We start from the raw sequence: 17936 nt of genomic DNA on the forward strand, positions 1-17936 counted from the left end.
GTGCTTTTTCATGTACAGTACAGCCAGTTGGGACATAAAATGGTTGGCACTTCAAATAAGCCCTACTATTTGCTGTATTTCCAGCATATGACATGATTCGTGGTGACAGTGTGTTTGGGGGAGTTTTTTTGACTTAGAAGTTAACACTGAATCAATGAAATGGACTGTTATATGCTTTGTTCATCTCACTATCAAATTCCAAATTTCTGGAAGCTTTCCATCAAGTCAGAGGACTAAGAAATATTCTATTTTTCTCTCTCCTTACTCTGCCTACTGGTATGGAGTTTGTACTGTAGGAATGAGATGGATTAAAATAAATTTTGTGTTAATTTTGTAGATAAGTAGAAGTAAAAGGTTTAGAAATACAGGTTCCTTGCACAGCTGTTTTTCATGGTATTATATTATTGAAAGGAAAAGATCCTACAACTGAGTTAGACAAGTGCAAGCCAGGCTGAATCTGAAAACATCAGTTACATACAGAAACTGTACTAAATGGTAACAAATACACTTCTGTATTTCCTTTCTGTACCCTGTGCAGGTTGAGAGCAGCTGGGAGACTTTGACTGGTGGTCCATGACACATGCATTTTGAATGCTAGGCCATTCTCAAAAGAAAGATGCTTGTCAGGGGAGTTGTGTGCTTTTCTGCAGAAAACATTACATAGTTATCCAATAGTGTGCTTAGGTTCTGTATAGGCTGCAAGGTTTCTCTATTCACTTGTGGGTTACAGAGCTTTTATCAGTTTTCAGAATATTAGAGGAGAGGGAGGGAATTTTTGTTTGTAGAACATTTAGAAAACTGGAATTTATTTTTCTTCAAGGTCAGTTTATAAAGTTTTTACTTGCTGTTGTTTTTCTGCTTGCTCTTAATTTTTCTGAAGAAAAAAGTCAAGAAAGCAAACATCACCTATTAAACTTTGGCTGTAAGATCACCTTTAGAGTGAAGCCAATACTGTGACTGATGCATTGTGTTACCATGTGAAAAGTTCCTGATCAGCTGTCTCTCCTTGGGTCAACAGAGACTAGGGTCAGTGCAGAGGGAACAAGAGCATAAGGCAACTATATCTTCACTAAGAATGTCCCAACTGGTCACTTTCAGAGTCTGAATATGCTTTTGAAGTAGATGAAATTTCCAATTATTCATGCCAGAGTAGGGCTCCAATTGCAGTGGATAGTCCCAGCACACATTTTGAGAAACCGCACACCCACAGCTACCCAGGACTATGGTCCTTTGGGTATTATGTTGTAAGCTAAGGAAGAAAAAGACCAAGCTGTTGTGAAGCAAAGTAACTTTTCTGGTTGAACTTAGATACAAGAGTTTCTTTTACTGTAATTCTTTTTGTTACTGTTACTTGCTAAGCCCCATGGTCTGAAATTCTGCACTTAATGGATCAAAAGTTATCTTAAATGTTTCCACACTAGACAGAATTTCAACAGCTTTGACATCACTGACAGTTCTAAGAGCAATACATGTGGGTAAAAAGCTGGCTAGAGAAAGTCTGGTAAAATATTAACAAACAGAAAGAGATCTGCTTCTTTCTGGCTCCAGTCTGAGGAGGAATGATGATTTCTCTTCCATGTTAAATAAAACTTTTCATCATTGAAGTGTTTTACAAATATTAACTAATCTCCTAGTTACATAGTCTACACCTCTGTGTTCTCCTCCTGAATAGGAACTGCTTGAGTTGGTGTTCCTTCAGAAGTGCAAGTAGCCCTAAGTAAATAGCTCGGGACCAGTTTTTGAAATTAAGGCTTCAGTTTGCGGAAATTTCATTTTGCTCATACAACATGTCTGCCTCTGTCTCTTTAGTTGCAGGGAAGTAAAACTATCTGTGTATGTTAATCTCTGTCTGACTGTAGTCAGCAGAGGTCAAATAGAAGATGAGTTAAGCATTTCAGTACTCTAAAATCTTAGGTACGTTTTCAAAAGCACTTTAAACTCTTAACTATGGTCTTATTAGTTCTTTCTTATTAGCAAAGTTGATTTGAAAGTGAGTTAAAAAGCTTGCAAGTTAGATGCACTTTTTTTTCTTTTATTTATTCTTTTTCCTTTTTCCTTTTTTTTGGGGTGTTTTTTGTTTTTTTTTTTTTTTTTTTTTTTTTTTGAGGTCCTTCATACAGGTGAACAATTCCAAGCAGAAACAGTGACATGTGAGAGTCCTTATTCAGTGTTCTCTTAGAATTTTGCAGTTTTAAATAGCATTTCTAATGTTGCATGTTGATTCTTTATCTTTTCCTGTGGCACAATATTATAATACTATAGGACTAGCCTGCCTGTTTGCAGTTTCATTGTTTTAAATTTCTATAGTAGTACAGTCCCAAACTTTACATTATTTATAGAAGATGCTTGTTTGCTTGTGATGATGTTCCAAACCTCTAACTAATTTATAGCCCTTATTAGTTATAAGTACAGTCAAAAGCAACAAATATAACATTATTTCAGGTGATGAGTGCATATTAGTGCTTGGTTAGTTTGCCTTTAGATCTATAAGATTAGGACCTCCCACATTTTTCTGAAAGTCATTTCCTTGATCAGATTCAAAAGGCCCCCCAAAACCGAGGGAATCCTTCAAAACAGGCTGTCAATAAGCACCACTGCCTGTGTGTTATTTATGGACCTGACCTCAGTGCTCTTAAATGGAGCAAAAATGAGAGCGAGTCTGTTCTGCTACCATTCCTGTTCAAGCAAAATAATCTTTGAAGCTATATCCGTGTCATTTCAGACACAGCCTCCTGCATTTTTCTGAAATGTTGATATTGTCATGAAATTCTACTTTATCAGCTGACAAATGTGGCAGGGGTCTAGGTAATGCATTGTAATGACTGAAGTCCTTTTTCCTGGACAGAAAAGACACACAAAGGTCTCCCGTGGCCCCAAGCATTAATTTTCTTTCATATCTTCAACAGCTGTAGGTAACCACTAGGTGGCAAGCTGAACAACTCGATCTCATATCCATAGTATACAAGTGACACAAGATTACACTGAGCCTTCACCACCTGTAATAACAAACACTATCAAGCTGAACCAATGCAGAGATTTCACACTCATGGGTGAACAACTGGTTCAAACTAAGCCTGAATGTAAAAGTGATTTTGAAAAGTGTACAGTCACAGTGTCATGTTTAGGATAGACCTATAAAGCCTCAGTTCTATGAATCATAGAATCAATTGATTCATTCATTCCATAATTTAAGAATGGTTTTGATTTTCTTTGTGCGTGATGCTAAGCTTCCACATAAAACTTTTTTTCAGAATTTCTATCACATTCTGTTGACTATGAGAATTTATCTTATCCTGCTAATAACCTATCCTTGACAATTTGTGCAACTCTTTCTCTGTGGTTGGATTGTACCTGTGACCAAAGCCTTTCATGCTCAAAACATTCCAATTTGTTTAGGATACTGCAGTGGACATTTTTGCAAATGCATTATGCTTACTTCTGCTGCCTGCTTTGGATTCCTGTAGAAAATCTGAGATTAAAATATGAGTGCCTTGAAAAATAAGGATTAAGTGGCTGGAGCCAAACACCTGTAAACATTATTTAAAGCTTACAATGAATACTGATTGACCAGTTCCACTTACCTAATGAAACCTGTGATGAGACTAAAGTTCATTTAGTTGAAGAGAGTGTTTTCAGAGAATAACGTGAGACACTGCAGTGTGAACTCATGTGAGTATAAATACCAATCTCCCTGCTTCCCAGTCTAAGATCTTACTTTTTCAGTTAGTTCCGCCTAGTAGACATCAATATTTTAGATAACAAAGTATTCCACTGTGTACACCTTCTTCTGAAAAAAGATGAAAAAACCACACGTGATGATGGTAGTAATGTAGCTTTCATGCGTAGTCAGAATGAGTTGAGAATGAAGAAAAAGAAGAACTCAACAAAATACGACAACATTGAACAAAATAGGACATCCTAAGTTTCTTCCCTCTGTACCTCATTCCTTTATTAAAACTGTGTTCTCCTGCACTCCATTGTCTCACATGTGACTTTTTTTAGAATTATGAGATTAGGGGAGTTGCATCTGTTGGTTTGTTGAGTTTTATTTTTGGGGGAGAGGGTGTCCCATCCTCCTCCCTCCATGTCTTCATGTCTTCTCAAGTCCGTATCTTTCATTCCAGGAGATGAGTAGGGGTGAAGCATCTGGATATTAATCTTTTTTTCATGTAATAGCATAATTATAAAGTTTCTCTAGCAAGACATCCTTATATTTGTGTAATGAGAATGTGGCATTCTTATTAAAAATTCTAGATAACTTTCACTGGGTGTCGATGGGTTGCTATATAGAATATGTTCAAGACAGAGGCCCCAAAGTGTTCCATGACAGGCACCTTAAGCTTTCTCATTGTTTTTCAGTTATTAAACCTGGCAAATAAAAAAACTTCTTTAAAGTACCATGCCCCGAAAAAAGGGATTCTGATAATGAAACAGCTTTGGAAGTTCGCTGCTGGTACCTTCTTGGGAGCAAGATGTTCTTCTGGCAGAAATCATCAATTAAGCCCACAGAACTACCTTAGAGCCTTTTGGATCATGCTTCTCGTAAAACACTTTGCTGCAGCTCTTACGGCTGCTGGTGATTTTTTGAAACATAAGATCTCACTGTTGCAGCCAACTAATGACTGATTTATCACCATTTCACAATATGGGAATAAGCAAGTCTAACTATGTCATGTTATCCAGTGATGGTATTGCTTTGATTGATATAGACGTTCTCTCAGAAAGCAGAGAGGAGTGAACTTGTAAAATGTGGTGTTAAAAATAGCTGAGTAGATAATAGTGCTTGAACTGAACAGTCATACAGACCTTCCAGACCTTCCTTCCTGTTGTCTTTCCTCTTCTATTAAGCAATCTGATGCTAACTGAGGATGAAGAGGTACAGATGAAGCAAGGCTTGATCAGGAGATGCTGTTGTATTTTTATATCAGCTTGGCAGGCCTTAGTGGACAGTTCTATGCCCCCTGTGTTTACTATTGCAGAAAGGTTCAGTTGCCCAATATAAGACTTTGATAATATGGCACTATGAAGGCAGTATAGTTAGAGGACAAGAGTAAACTGATTTTCCTTAACTATCCTGTCTTATGATTAAATGTGAGCATAACTACAAAGTAATTTTATTTCTTTTTTTCGAGGAGTGGACTTTGAAGTTACACGTACGACTGAGATACCTGAAGAATCTCAGCAAAATATCAAAGCCAAGGATAAAGCTGAAATGCCAGCTGCACAKTTGACTGTCACAGGAACCAGGTTGGAAGTTCAGCAGAAGTTAAAATCCAGGAATTTGTCTTGTGCTCATCTCATAAAGCCAAAAATCTCTTCCAACGCGGCAAAAATCCGTAACTACAACATTAAAGATTGATTTCTTTGTTGGCAACAAATTTCATGTCCACACTTGCTATTTATCTATTTTTAAACCCATGAATCAGATTTAAATATTGGCTTTGGTGTTCATTTTTATATGTAAAGTTGGGATATTTGAGACCAAAAGAGAGAACAAATACCCTGTTTCATGCTGCAAGCTAAAATAAAGGATTAATCTGCATAAATGATAAGATTATCATGCTCACTGTTAATACTGATTTATTTTAATTATATATGTTAAATATTGCATCATGGATTTAGAAATGCCCAGTTGATACATAAGTAAATCCTTTTGCCTCTAGGCAAAGGTAGCAGATCTTCAGCAAATATTTTGTTGAGAAACTGTAAATGTGTTTTTAGCTTATAAGGGAGATACCTCAACTTCCTGGTTTTCTTATAATTAACCTGTGCAGCTATCTTTCCACTTGAAAGAAAGAGGACCGAAAAGATTACACCTGAATTTGTGTTGTTTCTCATCTTCTATAGTAGTTTCCACCTGTTGAGAGAGTACGAAAGAATATAAAATCAAAATTCTGTCATCACACCAGTAATACTGTTTTTCTTTAACAAGAGCTTATACAAAGTTTGAAGCAGTGAAGAACATGTTCACTTAGAATCTTTCAGAAGTACTGTAAGAAATAAGTCTTAAAACAGATGAAGCTAAAAGAAATCCTGAGTGAGTTGTGGTGGAATGAGGGATACCTGTGTAGTTATGAACCACACCAGGACATTTAAACAAGTTATCAGTGTACTTGTGTCAAAAGTTCCAGCAACAATGATCTGTCTTGAGATACTTTGTTATTGAACTTTACTACAAGTTGTATCACTGAAGTGAACTTTAGTTCTCTGTTACAGCTGAAAGCAAATATAAAATATAAACAGGATTAAAGAAGGAATGGAGCCACTCACCTACCAGCACTTTTTTTCTGTAGCACTTGTCTTTTTAAAGTTCCTTCTCTGGTAGTATTTGCAGACAGCTGGTTCCTGTAGCATCTGATAATATGGTAGTAATCATTTTGAGAACAATTTGAATTTTTTTTTCTATTTCCTGTTGAAAATGTTTTACTTTAGTATAAAGATGTTATGGGAATATAATCAGATGCTTAAATCTGCAATTAAATTCCATTGGGATGTTATTAAGCCAATAAGAGGCTTGAGAGATCTTGTGGGCTTCTTTCTAAATCATTTTATTACTTGAAAGTCCTGTCATTTGATTCAACATTTGACATTGTTCATGAGCCAGAACAACATGATGCATTCCCTTGAACCAGGCCCTGAATGAGCTCTTTCTGCAGCTCAAAACATAGTGTTTTCTAACAAGCACAGGAATTTTGGCTGAGATCACACCACAATTACAGCTCTCATTGCATATTTCTAGAGCACAATGTATAAATTCCAAAGTTGATATTAATTGCAGGTTATCCTGTAAAGCAGCTTTTTWAAAAAAAAAACTTCTGGTTCCATGTTTTTATTGAACTGTGGAGATGCTGAGTATTTCATTGCAATGAGATTCTGTGCATTTATGATTGTTGCATTAAAAGCAGTGTCAACTCATTAGAAAAGGAGCAGTTCCATAATCTTGTAATACCACATCTGATCTTGAAAAAATGCTACTCTGTTTCTTGTATCATAGGTATAAACTGCTGTGCTGCAGACTTCAGAAATGCCTTTGTGGGTTTGGGTCTTTCTGGGGGTAGTGGTGGCGGTTTTGTTTTTTAGTGTTTCAGCTGGCATGCCTGGTCATGCCAACCTTTTGCCAGGCAGGCAATTTTAATTTATTCAGTTTCCCTAAGGCAGTTGTCGGTAAGGGAAGAAGACAGCTGTTGGTTGTTTCCACTTCTTTCCTCATGATGGGGGGGGGGGGCAAAGAGTTCAATCATTGTACTTTTGTTTTACAGTAACTATCAGAACATAGCATAAGCATGCTGAAAGTTAACAAAGCATGCATAATAATAATAAATTATATAAATGTGTTGCTTGAATCCTGTATGGGGAGGTTATGCTAGTTTTGTATTTACTAAATGTAGGGGGAAAATTCACATATTTTATGAACTAAATACTTAACCAATTGGATGTTGATTCTTAAAAAAAAAAAAAAAAAAAAAAAAAAGGAAAACAGTGATGAGATGATACTGTGAATGCTTTTGAATTATACAAAGAAAGGAGAGCCTATAAAAAAAGAATTCCACCTGTTCACAGAGCACTCAAAAGGTAAAGCAAAGATTAAAGGTGCAGTCTTGGTGGTTGTCTATGTAGTATTGAGGATATCTGGAAAAAGGCAAAAATTCTGCTCACAGAAGGTCATAATCGAGTGGTGTTTTGAACCAGTGGTGCTTTTGTGCCCCTCTGGCAGTAGTGAGGAGCACTAATCAAGATGGGACCTCTGACCACAGCATGCTGTTCACGCAGATGGGATACCCATGCTCCCCACATCCTGGCACGTAGACCCAAATCTGCCAGCTGAACGGCAGGAGGGACAATCACTCCGTCCAAAAAAAAGTCCTTCAAATGAAGTTTTGTATAAATTTATTGTTCAGTATTTTGCTTTAATGTAGGTAGTACAAGATACGGATAAAGTGGCTAGAAGGTGCCCTTCGCCGTACCTTACACAAGCGTCAGTTTTTCCGCTTGTGAAGAGTGAGAAAGCCCGAGGCAGGCGCCGCGGGGAGCGGGTTGGCCTCTGCCGCGGCCCAGCTCCCCGCCCGCTCCGCCAGTCTACCGCTAGTCACGGCGGAGCGATGGGCCTGAGGCAACGCATGCCTGGCCGGCGTGTCCGCCTGCCCTGTGGTAACCCCGGGGCCGCACTCCGCCGGGGTGAACGACCTCCGGCGACGCGCGGGCGCTGCTCGCTCGCCGGCGGCACTGCGACCGCCCCTCAGCAGTCACCACATCGCCTTATCGCCTAGCAACACCCTCATGGGCCTCGCGATTGGCCGGGCGGCGTCCCCGCCCACACGCCCCGCCTCGGGATTGGGGGCCGGCCTGTGACCGAGCGTCCAGGGGGAGCGCCCCTTTCTTTGTGCGCCGCCGGCCCGCGTGGACGCGGCGCGGCCCGGCCTCTGTCGGCTGCCGGCCCTCGCGCAGTTTCCGTACGCCTCACTGCGGCCACAGTGCCCGCACTGGCGCTCGAGTAGTTCCACGGTGTGCACACCCGACCGGGGGAGGGGGCATGGGGGCGGCCGGGGGGGGGGGCTGCGGCCGCAGGGGGCCAGCGGCCGCCGCCGCGGGCCCGAGCGAAACCGGGTGCCACCCACCGGGCCCGGCCTCTAACAGCCTGCGGCTCGGGGGCGGGGCACGGGACGCCGCGCCTGGCCCGGCCCGGGTTGAGGAGCGGGTTCACGTCCCCTCCTCCCGCGGAGAGGCTCCGGCGGACAGGGGGCTGGCATCACCCTGGGGCCGGCTCCGGGTGGCCCTGCCCCGGCTCTCATTGGACTGCGCCACGGAGTAAACCGTCAGCCCATGTGGCGTGGCCGCCGGAGGTGGCGGCTGCTTAAATAGCGGTGGGAGCTAGAGGGAGGCAGTGAGGAGACYGCGGAGTGGTGGCTGGTGTACAGCCCACAGCCCAGCCTTGGCCGTTGCAGCGCCCGAGTCCGCACGGAGAGACTCCCCCGCGGCCGCCCGGTCTCGGCGCGAAGCTGACGCCAGGGTTCTGCCGGCATCAAGCTTTCCGCGGCTGCGCAGGTACCGGCGGGGCTGCGGCCGCAGCGCGGGCGGAGGTGCGGCGCCTGCAGGCTGCTGCGTCCCGGCTCCCGCACTGGGGAGGCTCCATCTTGCCGCCGCAACCGGGCTGCGCGGAGGGGCGGGGGCGGCCGGGGCGAGGGGTCCGCGCGGGCCTGGCCCGCACAACGAGCAGGTCCCGCGCCCCGGCCCATTGCCGGGAGGTTCCCCTTCTTGGGGCCGCGCCGCGGAGAGCCCCCGCCGCAGGAGAGCTCCAAGCGCGGCGCCGTCACCCAGCCGGGGCCTCCGGTTTTCCCGGCCGGCGCGGCGGCGGCGCAGCGCGGCGGCGGGGGAGGCCGAGGCGCCGCATTGTGGCGGCGGCGCTCGGCCATCTTGGCGATGAGGAGGCGGGCGGGGGCGCCGCCGCCGCCGCGACCCCCGGCGCGGAGCGGGGCGCGGAGGGCAGGGCGGCACCGCGCTGCGGAGCCACGGCGCCCTACCCCCGGCGCTGCGGCCGCCGGCGCCTCCTGGCAGCGGCACTGCGGCCCCCCGTTTTGTCTCCCAGGATCTCGTGGCTTAAAAAGCATTAGGAGGGTGTGGAAGCTGGCAAGCAGGTATTTGCTCTTTCTCCGTAACTGAAGCCTTCACAGGAAAGGGTACAGCCTATATTAGTAAATGCCCCTTTTCTTTTCCATTCTGATATGAACCAGTTGCCTGAACATAATAACCTCATTAATCGTGCAATCTCTTTTTGGTGATGTAGGGCTGTCAGTCTGTCTTCTGCAGTTTGCCTTTCACCCTCTTCCCCCAGCAGAGCGCCCTTTGAAATACTGAATGCGGTTTTTGGTAGCTAAAAGCCTTTTTCGTGTGTGCAGATTGAAACACGTTGCGTCAGGGCAGCTTGTTAACTTAAGTACTTCTTCAGAGAGCCATATTGGTAGCTTTGGAGCATATCTTGCTTTAAAAACAAAAGTTTTTTTTTTTAAACAGCCTTTTAGTCACTTTAGCAAAATGTTCACTTTTTTCTACAGCTTCTAAGCTTCTTGAGGTAGGTTGAAAATAATAATGTGTTTTCAAAGGCTGTTCCTAGTGGCGTGTGCGCACACACACAGATCCAATATGGTGAGCCTGGAGACTTCTGTTTGTACACTCCATTCTGGTTATCTGGGAATTCAGACAGCTCTTTTGATGTTGTCATTAATTTTGATGAAAATCTATCTTTACCTCCTCAAATAACACTTTGAACCAAACTACATTTCCTACTCAGTTTATTCAAATATGAAAACGCACTACTGCTTTTCACTTCCCATGTGGTCAGTGGGACAAATCCAGTCTTGAAACACAGATAGTTAAAAGGTTTTTGTAAAATTGAAGCTATAGCACACGGACTGACTGTAGTTACAAAATAAAACTCTAGTTTTATTTTGTAGAGACTTTTCCTCATCTGTGTTGAGGGGTGCTATGGGTGCTATGAATGTTTCCTGTTAAGATAGTGGGACTGCCAAAGAAGGGTCAAGATTTGGACTACTGAGAACCAGTAGCAGAGTGCTGGCTTTGAGGCACCTGGCCCACCGTGAGTAGAGTCATCAAGATAACAGTGAAACGAATAAAAGCAAACTATTTCTGTGTAGAAACTGAACCGTGCCTGAGGCAAAAAAGGTTTGGGTATTTTTGTTTATTTTCAAACAGATTCCCTGTGCTTTCTGTGGTGAACTGCTTGGTAAAGAATACTCCATCCCAAATTTATAATGATCAGCAAAAATATGGGTGTGTCTCATAAGCCCTCCCCATTTTTCCTCACCAAGGCTCAGGTGGGCATAGGTACAGCACATACAAGAAAATTATTATCTTTGGAGATTGAGTAGTCAGGTGAAAGTGGGAGAAGAATTCAAACTTTATCTTCAAGTTTTCCCTTTACTCTGTCTCCTTTCTTCCTCCTCCTCCTGCACCCCTCACCCCCCAAAAATATAATCTTACAGTTTCAGTGGATGCAAGGATATTCTTGCAGCGAAACAAAATAGGCATTTTTAAAAATAAAAATAGCTGTACAGCTACCAGGCATCATGAAAAGCAACAATTAATACTTTTCTTTTTGATTCTTTATTGATGCTAGATTAATGAGGTACTGATGAACAATTGTCTTAAATGCAATGAAGAATAGTATTTCAACTTATAAGTAAGCTTGATAATAGCACTGGGCTCACATGAAATCAATAGGTATCACATGCATAGAGAACATGGTTAATAAGATATAATACGACTGAAGAAATGAACTGGCATCAGTAAACAAACCAACCTTGTCAAGTGGCTAATGTGGGAGGCAGATAACCAGAGCACAAGTATAAAGTGATGAAAGTGGTTACTAGTCAATAATACCATCAGGGATTGTTAGTTATTACAAATGACAAACTGAATGAGTCAGCAATGCAATATCATTGCAAAAAAATTATTGTGTAAATCCAGTGTGTTGGCAATTTTTGCTTAACTGAGGTGTCTATTGGACTAGTGTGTTCAGATTCCCCCCACAGTTTAAAAAGGCAAGTTATCTGGGAAGTATTCACAGCAATTAAAACAAAATCTTAGGGTAAACAAAGGGAAAAGGATATTAGATGTCTAGCTGTACCCAACAGAATACAGCCTTAAGAAATGCGAGAATCCCCTTTGTTGTCCCTTTTTACCTTTTCTTGCCTTCCCTTTACCTTCCCTTTCTAACCCGTTGCTATTATTCACCTATTAATCATCAGATGTAATGGGAACAATTTCTTAAGCATATCTGCTATAGTCCAATCTCTAAACTGCAGAAACTTCTGTTTTTCCTGATCTGTGCTGTACTTCACAGCCTGCCTGTATACTGTGTGTAGTCTTAAGAGTATTTTACAGAAAAAAATGAGTCTCCAATGTAGTAACATAGTACAATACACCATTTTAGTAGACTAAAGTTCATTGACACTACTCCATCTGGCAAGGAAGACTGAAGATGACATTGGTTGCTATAATGTTGTCTTTAATCTCTGGTTAATTGGGGATGACTTAGAATTCATGGCTTTTCCTTTCCCCATGTGCCACTACACTGTGTCTGTCACATCTGTCCATAAGTTGGATATTACCTCTGAATTAGGTGTTTGGGGCTCATTGTGTCAAGTCTACATCTTTCAAGTTCTTTTATATAAAATTTCTAGGTTATGCCTCTTCTTATCCATTCACCCAGCTAAAATAAACTTCTTGACTCTCCTCCTTTTACAGTTTGATTACTGCAGCATTTTTTCTCTGCCTTTGACACAGTCTTGCACAACTACATTCATAACATGTTGGCAAAGATTGCTTTTCTGATAAATTCCATTACTTTATTCACCCAGAAGAATATTTTATCCAGATTGATGATACCTGGATGGAGTTTTTGCGATGCTCCAGATATGGGATGGGAAGGGACTGTCCAAGAAATGAAGTTTCAATCCCCTGAAATATAAATTCTCCTGAAATGTATTTCTGTCCCTCAAGATCCCCAGCCAAAGAGCCATGGCACAAAATTTAGTCAGAAATCACACTGTAGTCTTATATATCTCATGCCTTATGTTTGGGTTGAAAGCTCCATGCCTCAGGTTCATTCTTGCTCCATGCCCCAGGTTCATTCTTGCTCTGTTCCTAGCACAGAATTGCTGGGAGTATGGCAGAGTTGTGGTCCTTGATCAGGTTTTCTAGGTATAGCGTGATGTCAGCAACAGAACTGGCTTGCTGGATTTGGGAATAGAAAAAATCAAGTTTCTCCTCAGAGCGGAGTGGATTGGAATTTTGGGGTATAGTTTCTCCGTAAGGTCCTTAAATGTTTGCTGACTAAAACCAGTAGTGATACTGTTTCTCCATTTAAATGAACAATCAGAGTGGAATAGAACTTTATCCCAGAGGAGCTTCCGGATGGATTCACCAAGGGGAAATCATGCTTAACCAGCCTGGTAGCCAGTCATTCCACTGTAGAAGGCTGGGTAGATGAGGGAGAACAGTGGCCGTTGTCTCCCCTGAATTCAGGAAGGCTTCGCTACTGTCTCCTGTAACATCCTCATAAGCAAGCTGAGGAAGTATGGGTGAAATGAGCAGACAGCGAGGTGGATCAAAAACTGGCTGAAGGGCAGAGCTCAGAGGGTTGTGACGAGTGGCGCAAAGTCTAGTTGCTAGCCTGTAGCTAGCAGTGTCTTCCAGAGGTCAGATCGAGGTCCAGTATTGTTCAACTTATTCATCAGTGACCTGGATGAAGGGACAGGGTGCACTGCAACAGATTGCCCAGAGAGGCTGTGGAGTCTCCAGAAGCTATCTGGGTAGGGTCCTGGGCAGCCTGCTCAAGGTGACTCTGAGGAGGGTAGCTGGACTAGGTGATCTCCAGAGGTCCCTTTCAACCTCAACCATCCTGTGGTTCTGTTGTCTGAAATATTTAATGTGAGGCTGAGAAATCAAAGATACCGTTTTGAGAACAATTCTGTTTTTGCTCCCAGAAGGAATGGACTGGATGAGGTAATCATCTCTTCTGAGTATTACACATTGCATAATTCTGCAGTTACTCCACAGATCTAAGTAAAGATAACTACTGAAGGCAAGAAGGGTAAAAGAAATCAGGCAAGGTCTGTGGTATTGTGTGGTGTCTGGGCTACACCTTAGCAAAAGCCTTGCAAACCGAAGGGCTTTGCTTCTCCTACACACCTGTACACACCCGTGCCCCAACCTCTTTAAGTCACAGGACTGTGCTATGCCTATGCAACGTGTGGATGGAAGAGGCCTATCTCTTGCTCAGAAACATCAAGAATTTCTGAAGAAGGATGCAGAATCATAAGACCAGCAACCTTTTACCTTGGCTTTCTGAGTGTGTTTTTTTGTTTGTTTGTTTGTTTGTTTTTTCCCCCTGGATAAATCATCRTAAGAAAAAGAGGTTATGACTCCATTGCTAGATGAAATTATTGGGCTGGGAAAACTGTTACGCAAAGAATCATCCGAGATTACCCACTGGTGCTGTTTTGTGCAGGAAAAATGATTGAGCACCAGTAGTACTTCTGCAAAGTGCCTGCCTGACACTGTGGTGCATAATCTGTGATGGAGATTAAACTTTAGGTTGTACATAACACTATTCGAAGTCATTGAGACAGACTTCAAGCTATTTGGATGCTTAATTTTCACTATGACTTTTTTTTCTAATTGTTAAAATCCCACATATTAATATTCTGCCTCTACCATCAGAAAAAATTATTTAAGAAAGTGCTGTGCTTACTACCCACCTCTTGCCCTCTGTTCATGCAACCACTTTTATTTGTACTTTTTTCTTGAACTTGCCTGCTTAGGGTCTACAAACTGTAACTTGAACTTAATTGGAACATCAGATTAACTTACTGACTCTCTACTTAGTTGCTAGTAATTTTTTCAGTGTAATGCAAAGAAAATATTTAAATTTTTTTTTGACCATAATGTACGAGCTGTCATTTGACGTTGTGACTTCTGTGGATAGCCTTCCATGTTGCCTCATGCAGGCGTGGTGCTCCCTCTATAATTTGAAGTTGTAGTCTTAGAATACAAATTCTTCCAGACTACAGCTAGGATTCCCTCTTCACCTCCTTCTCTCCAACTGGAATATGGATCTATTCTGCTGACTTATATTTTAAAGCACCACCCTCTGCTCACAGGTCTCCATGCCCAGTCCTTTATCTGCAAATGCAGGGTTCTGTGTTTTGGGTAACATCTTGTATATAAAACTTATTTCTTGATTCAGGTATTTAGAATGATACTAAAATGTATTGTCATCTCTGCACTTTGTTTATATTAAAAAAAAAAAAGTCCCCGATTCTTGATTCTGAAGTTAGTATTTAAATTTGGAATGATCGTAGAACTTGTTTTGCTGCCTGTTAGGTTTGCCTTGTAATTATATATTTTACTATATGTATTTCTTAATTTCCCCACCCACCTCTGCTCCAACATATTAATCTTCCTTCTCTGCAGGCTTTACAGAGGCCCTGCATCTGACAAAGCTAGACCTGTTCATTTTCTAGTTGTATAAAAAGTGGTGATTTTCAGAGCCCAGCACGCCTGTAGCATCAGTTATCTTGTCTCCATTGTCTTCAGAAATCTTATTGTCAATTTGATTAGGTAGGATATCTCTCTGAACTGGAAGCTCCATGGGCATTTCCTGTGTGGGTGTTTCTCCTGCAAACACACTTGTTTGTCACAACATGTCAGGAAGGCTAGAGACATATGTAGTCTCCCTCTCTGTGTGAAAGCTTACTAGTCTTACTGCTTTCTGGATCTCAGCAACAGGGAGAAGTTAAGAGATGGAGGACGTGGTGATTGCAGGCATAGCAGGAAAATTGCCAGAATCGGAGAACTTGCAAGAGTTCTGGGAGAACCTAATAAATGGAGTTGATATGGTCACAGAGGATGATCGGAGGTGGAAACCAGGTGAGCACTTGTCATCTCTCCTTTTTGGAGCCTTGAGTGCCGAGCTTTTCTGATGAACTATGAAGTGAAAGGTTTTATCAAATGGGGGAAACCCTGCCAGAGCTTTTAAATTCGCTTCTGATACAGCCACCAAGAAATTCAGGAACAAAATATTTCTATAAAATTCTTATGTAATCCTCTTTATAATGGCATTTTTCATGCTATAGTAACTAATAAGTTCCATGTAGAGTATTTACAGGAAAAAAACACTTTTAACAGAACAGCTTTAACAAAACAACATCAATAATCTTGGACCTACTGTTGACAGTTGTGCTAGTAAGACTCTTCTGTCAGTTTTATGAGTTCAAAAGTAGCAGGGGGATTGCATCCCATGATTTATGGCTTTTTACAATGTTCTTTTCTGTTTGATTGTCTCTTTGAAATATTTGGCCCATGTCGATCTAATTCAAAGCTCATGATTTGTGAAAGTGAAAAGTAGCTTTTGTTTTTCTTCTAACTGGTGACTGACTGGAACCACTGATTCAGTCTGTGTATGTGCTTGGCACAACTTGCCAAAACACAAATACTTATAGGCAAATAGATGCGTTTTGCTGCCATATCCTGGAAAGTCTTAACAAAAAAGGATTGCAATTTGTAATGCAGCTTTCTAATTTCCATATGGGATCTACAGAGATGGGATGCTAGCTGGTCTCACAGCACTCTGGGTACTGCAGTATGGAAATGAGGTTTCATGTGTAATCAAGAATCAGCTGTGCTCATGCTGCACTACTTCCCCCACTACCATCCTCAGCTAGTAACTGCTTCAAAGCATATGTAATCTGTGACAAAATGTTGAATTTTTCTTCTCAGGAATTTATGGACTGCCCAAGAGAAATGGAAAGCTGAAAGACATAAGCAAATTTGATGCCTCTTTTTTTGGAGTTCACCCCAAACAAGCTAATACAATGGATCCTCAGCTTCGCTTGCTGTTAGAAGTTTCTTATGAAGCTATTGTGGATGGAGGTAAGCAGCTGAATGATTGAAGAGGGAGAATTGTGCTGTATTGCCTCTACACGACAGGTGCAGACCTGCATCAACGTGATGAGAGTTCTAACATGAGAAACCTACCACAAATACAGAGGAGACCGAAGAACTGATTGATAAGAGAATTAGAACACCCTGGTTGCCAGCAAGTCTGCCTCATACAGAACAACTAGAACTACAGAAACACTAAAACAGCTACCAGTGGAAGAGCTTTTGTACATTGATGTCCCTGTGGTCATGCTCTATCATAATATTCCAAAATAGATCCCTTTGCCTGTTAAAGGCAGAGGGTATAATTGCAGCTGAAATAGAGGAAGACTCAGAATTCTCATCCATGGTCTAAAAGGATGGCAGGTGCCCTGACGTGTGCCTATGCATTGGCCAGGTTCATTGAAAATATGTGGCATTTGAGCTATTACTATAGAACGTGTACCTAGGGGATGTGCTCTCAGAAATTGGAGTCTCCTTTCTCCACATTGCCAGTACCCTGAGCTTTTGAGTTACTCACCCACAGAGCCAAAAGGTTTGTTCTTAATCAGTTTCACATCTGAACACAAGAAGAATAAGGACAAAGTTGGAAATGGCCTGCTAGTATTGACAAATTGGCACCTGTTGCTTGACTGCAGAGCTTCAGTCAAAGGCCTGTTTGTGTTCAGGACTCCTGCAACACAGAAAAGAAAGAGCAGAGATTGCTGGAAGTTAAAGTTGCATGCTGCCTTTCGGAGCAGAATTGTTTCTTATTCCATGTTGTCAGCTTCTGTGCTTAATCCTTGTACTGCAGAGGCCTCTAGTGTGGATAGGTAGATATTCTTGTTCTCACATGGTATACTGAGGGCTGCGTATTTCTTCCCTTCCGTCTGCTAGTTCTCTCTGCACTGGAAGTCAGCTGTTAGCTTACCTGATCACCATTTGTATTTTGTGTAATCTGTACCACTTCTATACAAGACTTCAGCAATGCCCAGCTAAGCTGAAAAGCTGTCCCAGGGCAATATGTTCTTGTCCAAAAAAAAAAAAAAAAAAGTTCTGAGGGACTTTGCTGTAAGTTTTGTAAGACCTGCAATTTTGGGAGATGGAGAGAGAACTATTGGTAAGGGAACAATGCTGCAGATCTGCCAGAAAGGAAAAATAAAAAGCTGTGTTTCATGATCCAGTACCAGAAGGTACCTAGTATTTCTCCAGTTAGCCCTTCATCTTGAGTTGGTCTGCCATAATCTACCTTCCAATATTCCCATAGGTATTAATCCAGGCACGCTTCGTGGCACAGACACAGGTGTATGGGTTGGAGCAAGTGGGTCAGAAGCTGCTGAAGCCCTTAGCCAAGATCCTGAAGAGCTTTTGGGATATAGCATGACCGGCTGCCAGCGTGCTATGTTTGCCAACAGGATTTCCTACTTTTATGATTTAACAGGTAAGTGTCCCAAAACCTGTCAATGCTGACAAGTAATTGTGGTACAATCATGCTCAAA

General features: G+C 42.1%; 2 protein-coding genes across 4 annotated transcripts in view; both read left to right on the top strand.

Moving 5' to 3' along the window:
* The window catches only part of CCDC57 (coiled-coil domain containing 57), a 47498-nt gene extending 41333 nt beyond the window's left edge, over window positions 1-6165 (top strand). For all 3 annotated transcript variants that reach the window (XM_085314358.1, XM_085314359.1, XM_085314360.1), the window contains one exon: window positions 5133-6165. In XM_085314358.1, coding sequence (XP_085170484.1) covers window positions 5133-5359 — 227 coding nt within the window. In that variant the 3' untranslated portion in view covers window positions 5360-6165. The remainder of the gene's footprint in view (window positions 1-5132) is intronic.
* A 2546-nt stretch (window positions 6166-8711) lies between these two features.
* The window catches only part of FASN (fatty acid synthase), a 48971-nt gene continuing 39746 nt past the window's right edge, over window positions 8712-17936 (top strand). Inside the window, exons 1-4 of the mRNA XM_085314379.1 lie at window positions 8712-9042; window positions 15301-15447; window positions 16297-16449; window positions 17705-17878. Of these exons, the coding sequence (XP_085170505.1) occupies window positions 15321-15447; window positions 16297-16449; window positions 17705-17878 (454 nt within the window). The 5' untranslated portion in view covers window positions 8712-9042; window positions 15301-15320. The remainder of the gene's footprint in view (window positions 9043-15300; window positions 15448-16296; window positions 16450-17704; window positions 17879-17936) is intronic.

The sequence above is a fragment of the Rhea americana genome, unplaced genomic scaffold, assembly GCF_003343005.1.
Source record: "Rhea americana isolate MKP2758 unplaced genomic scaffold, rheAme1 scaffold_402, whole genome shotgun sequence".
Classification (NCBI taxonomy): domain Eukaryota; kingdom Metazoa; phylum Chordata; class Aves; order Rheiformes; family Rheidae; genus Rhea; species Rhea americana.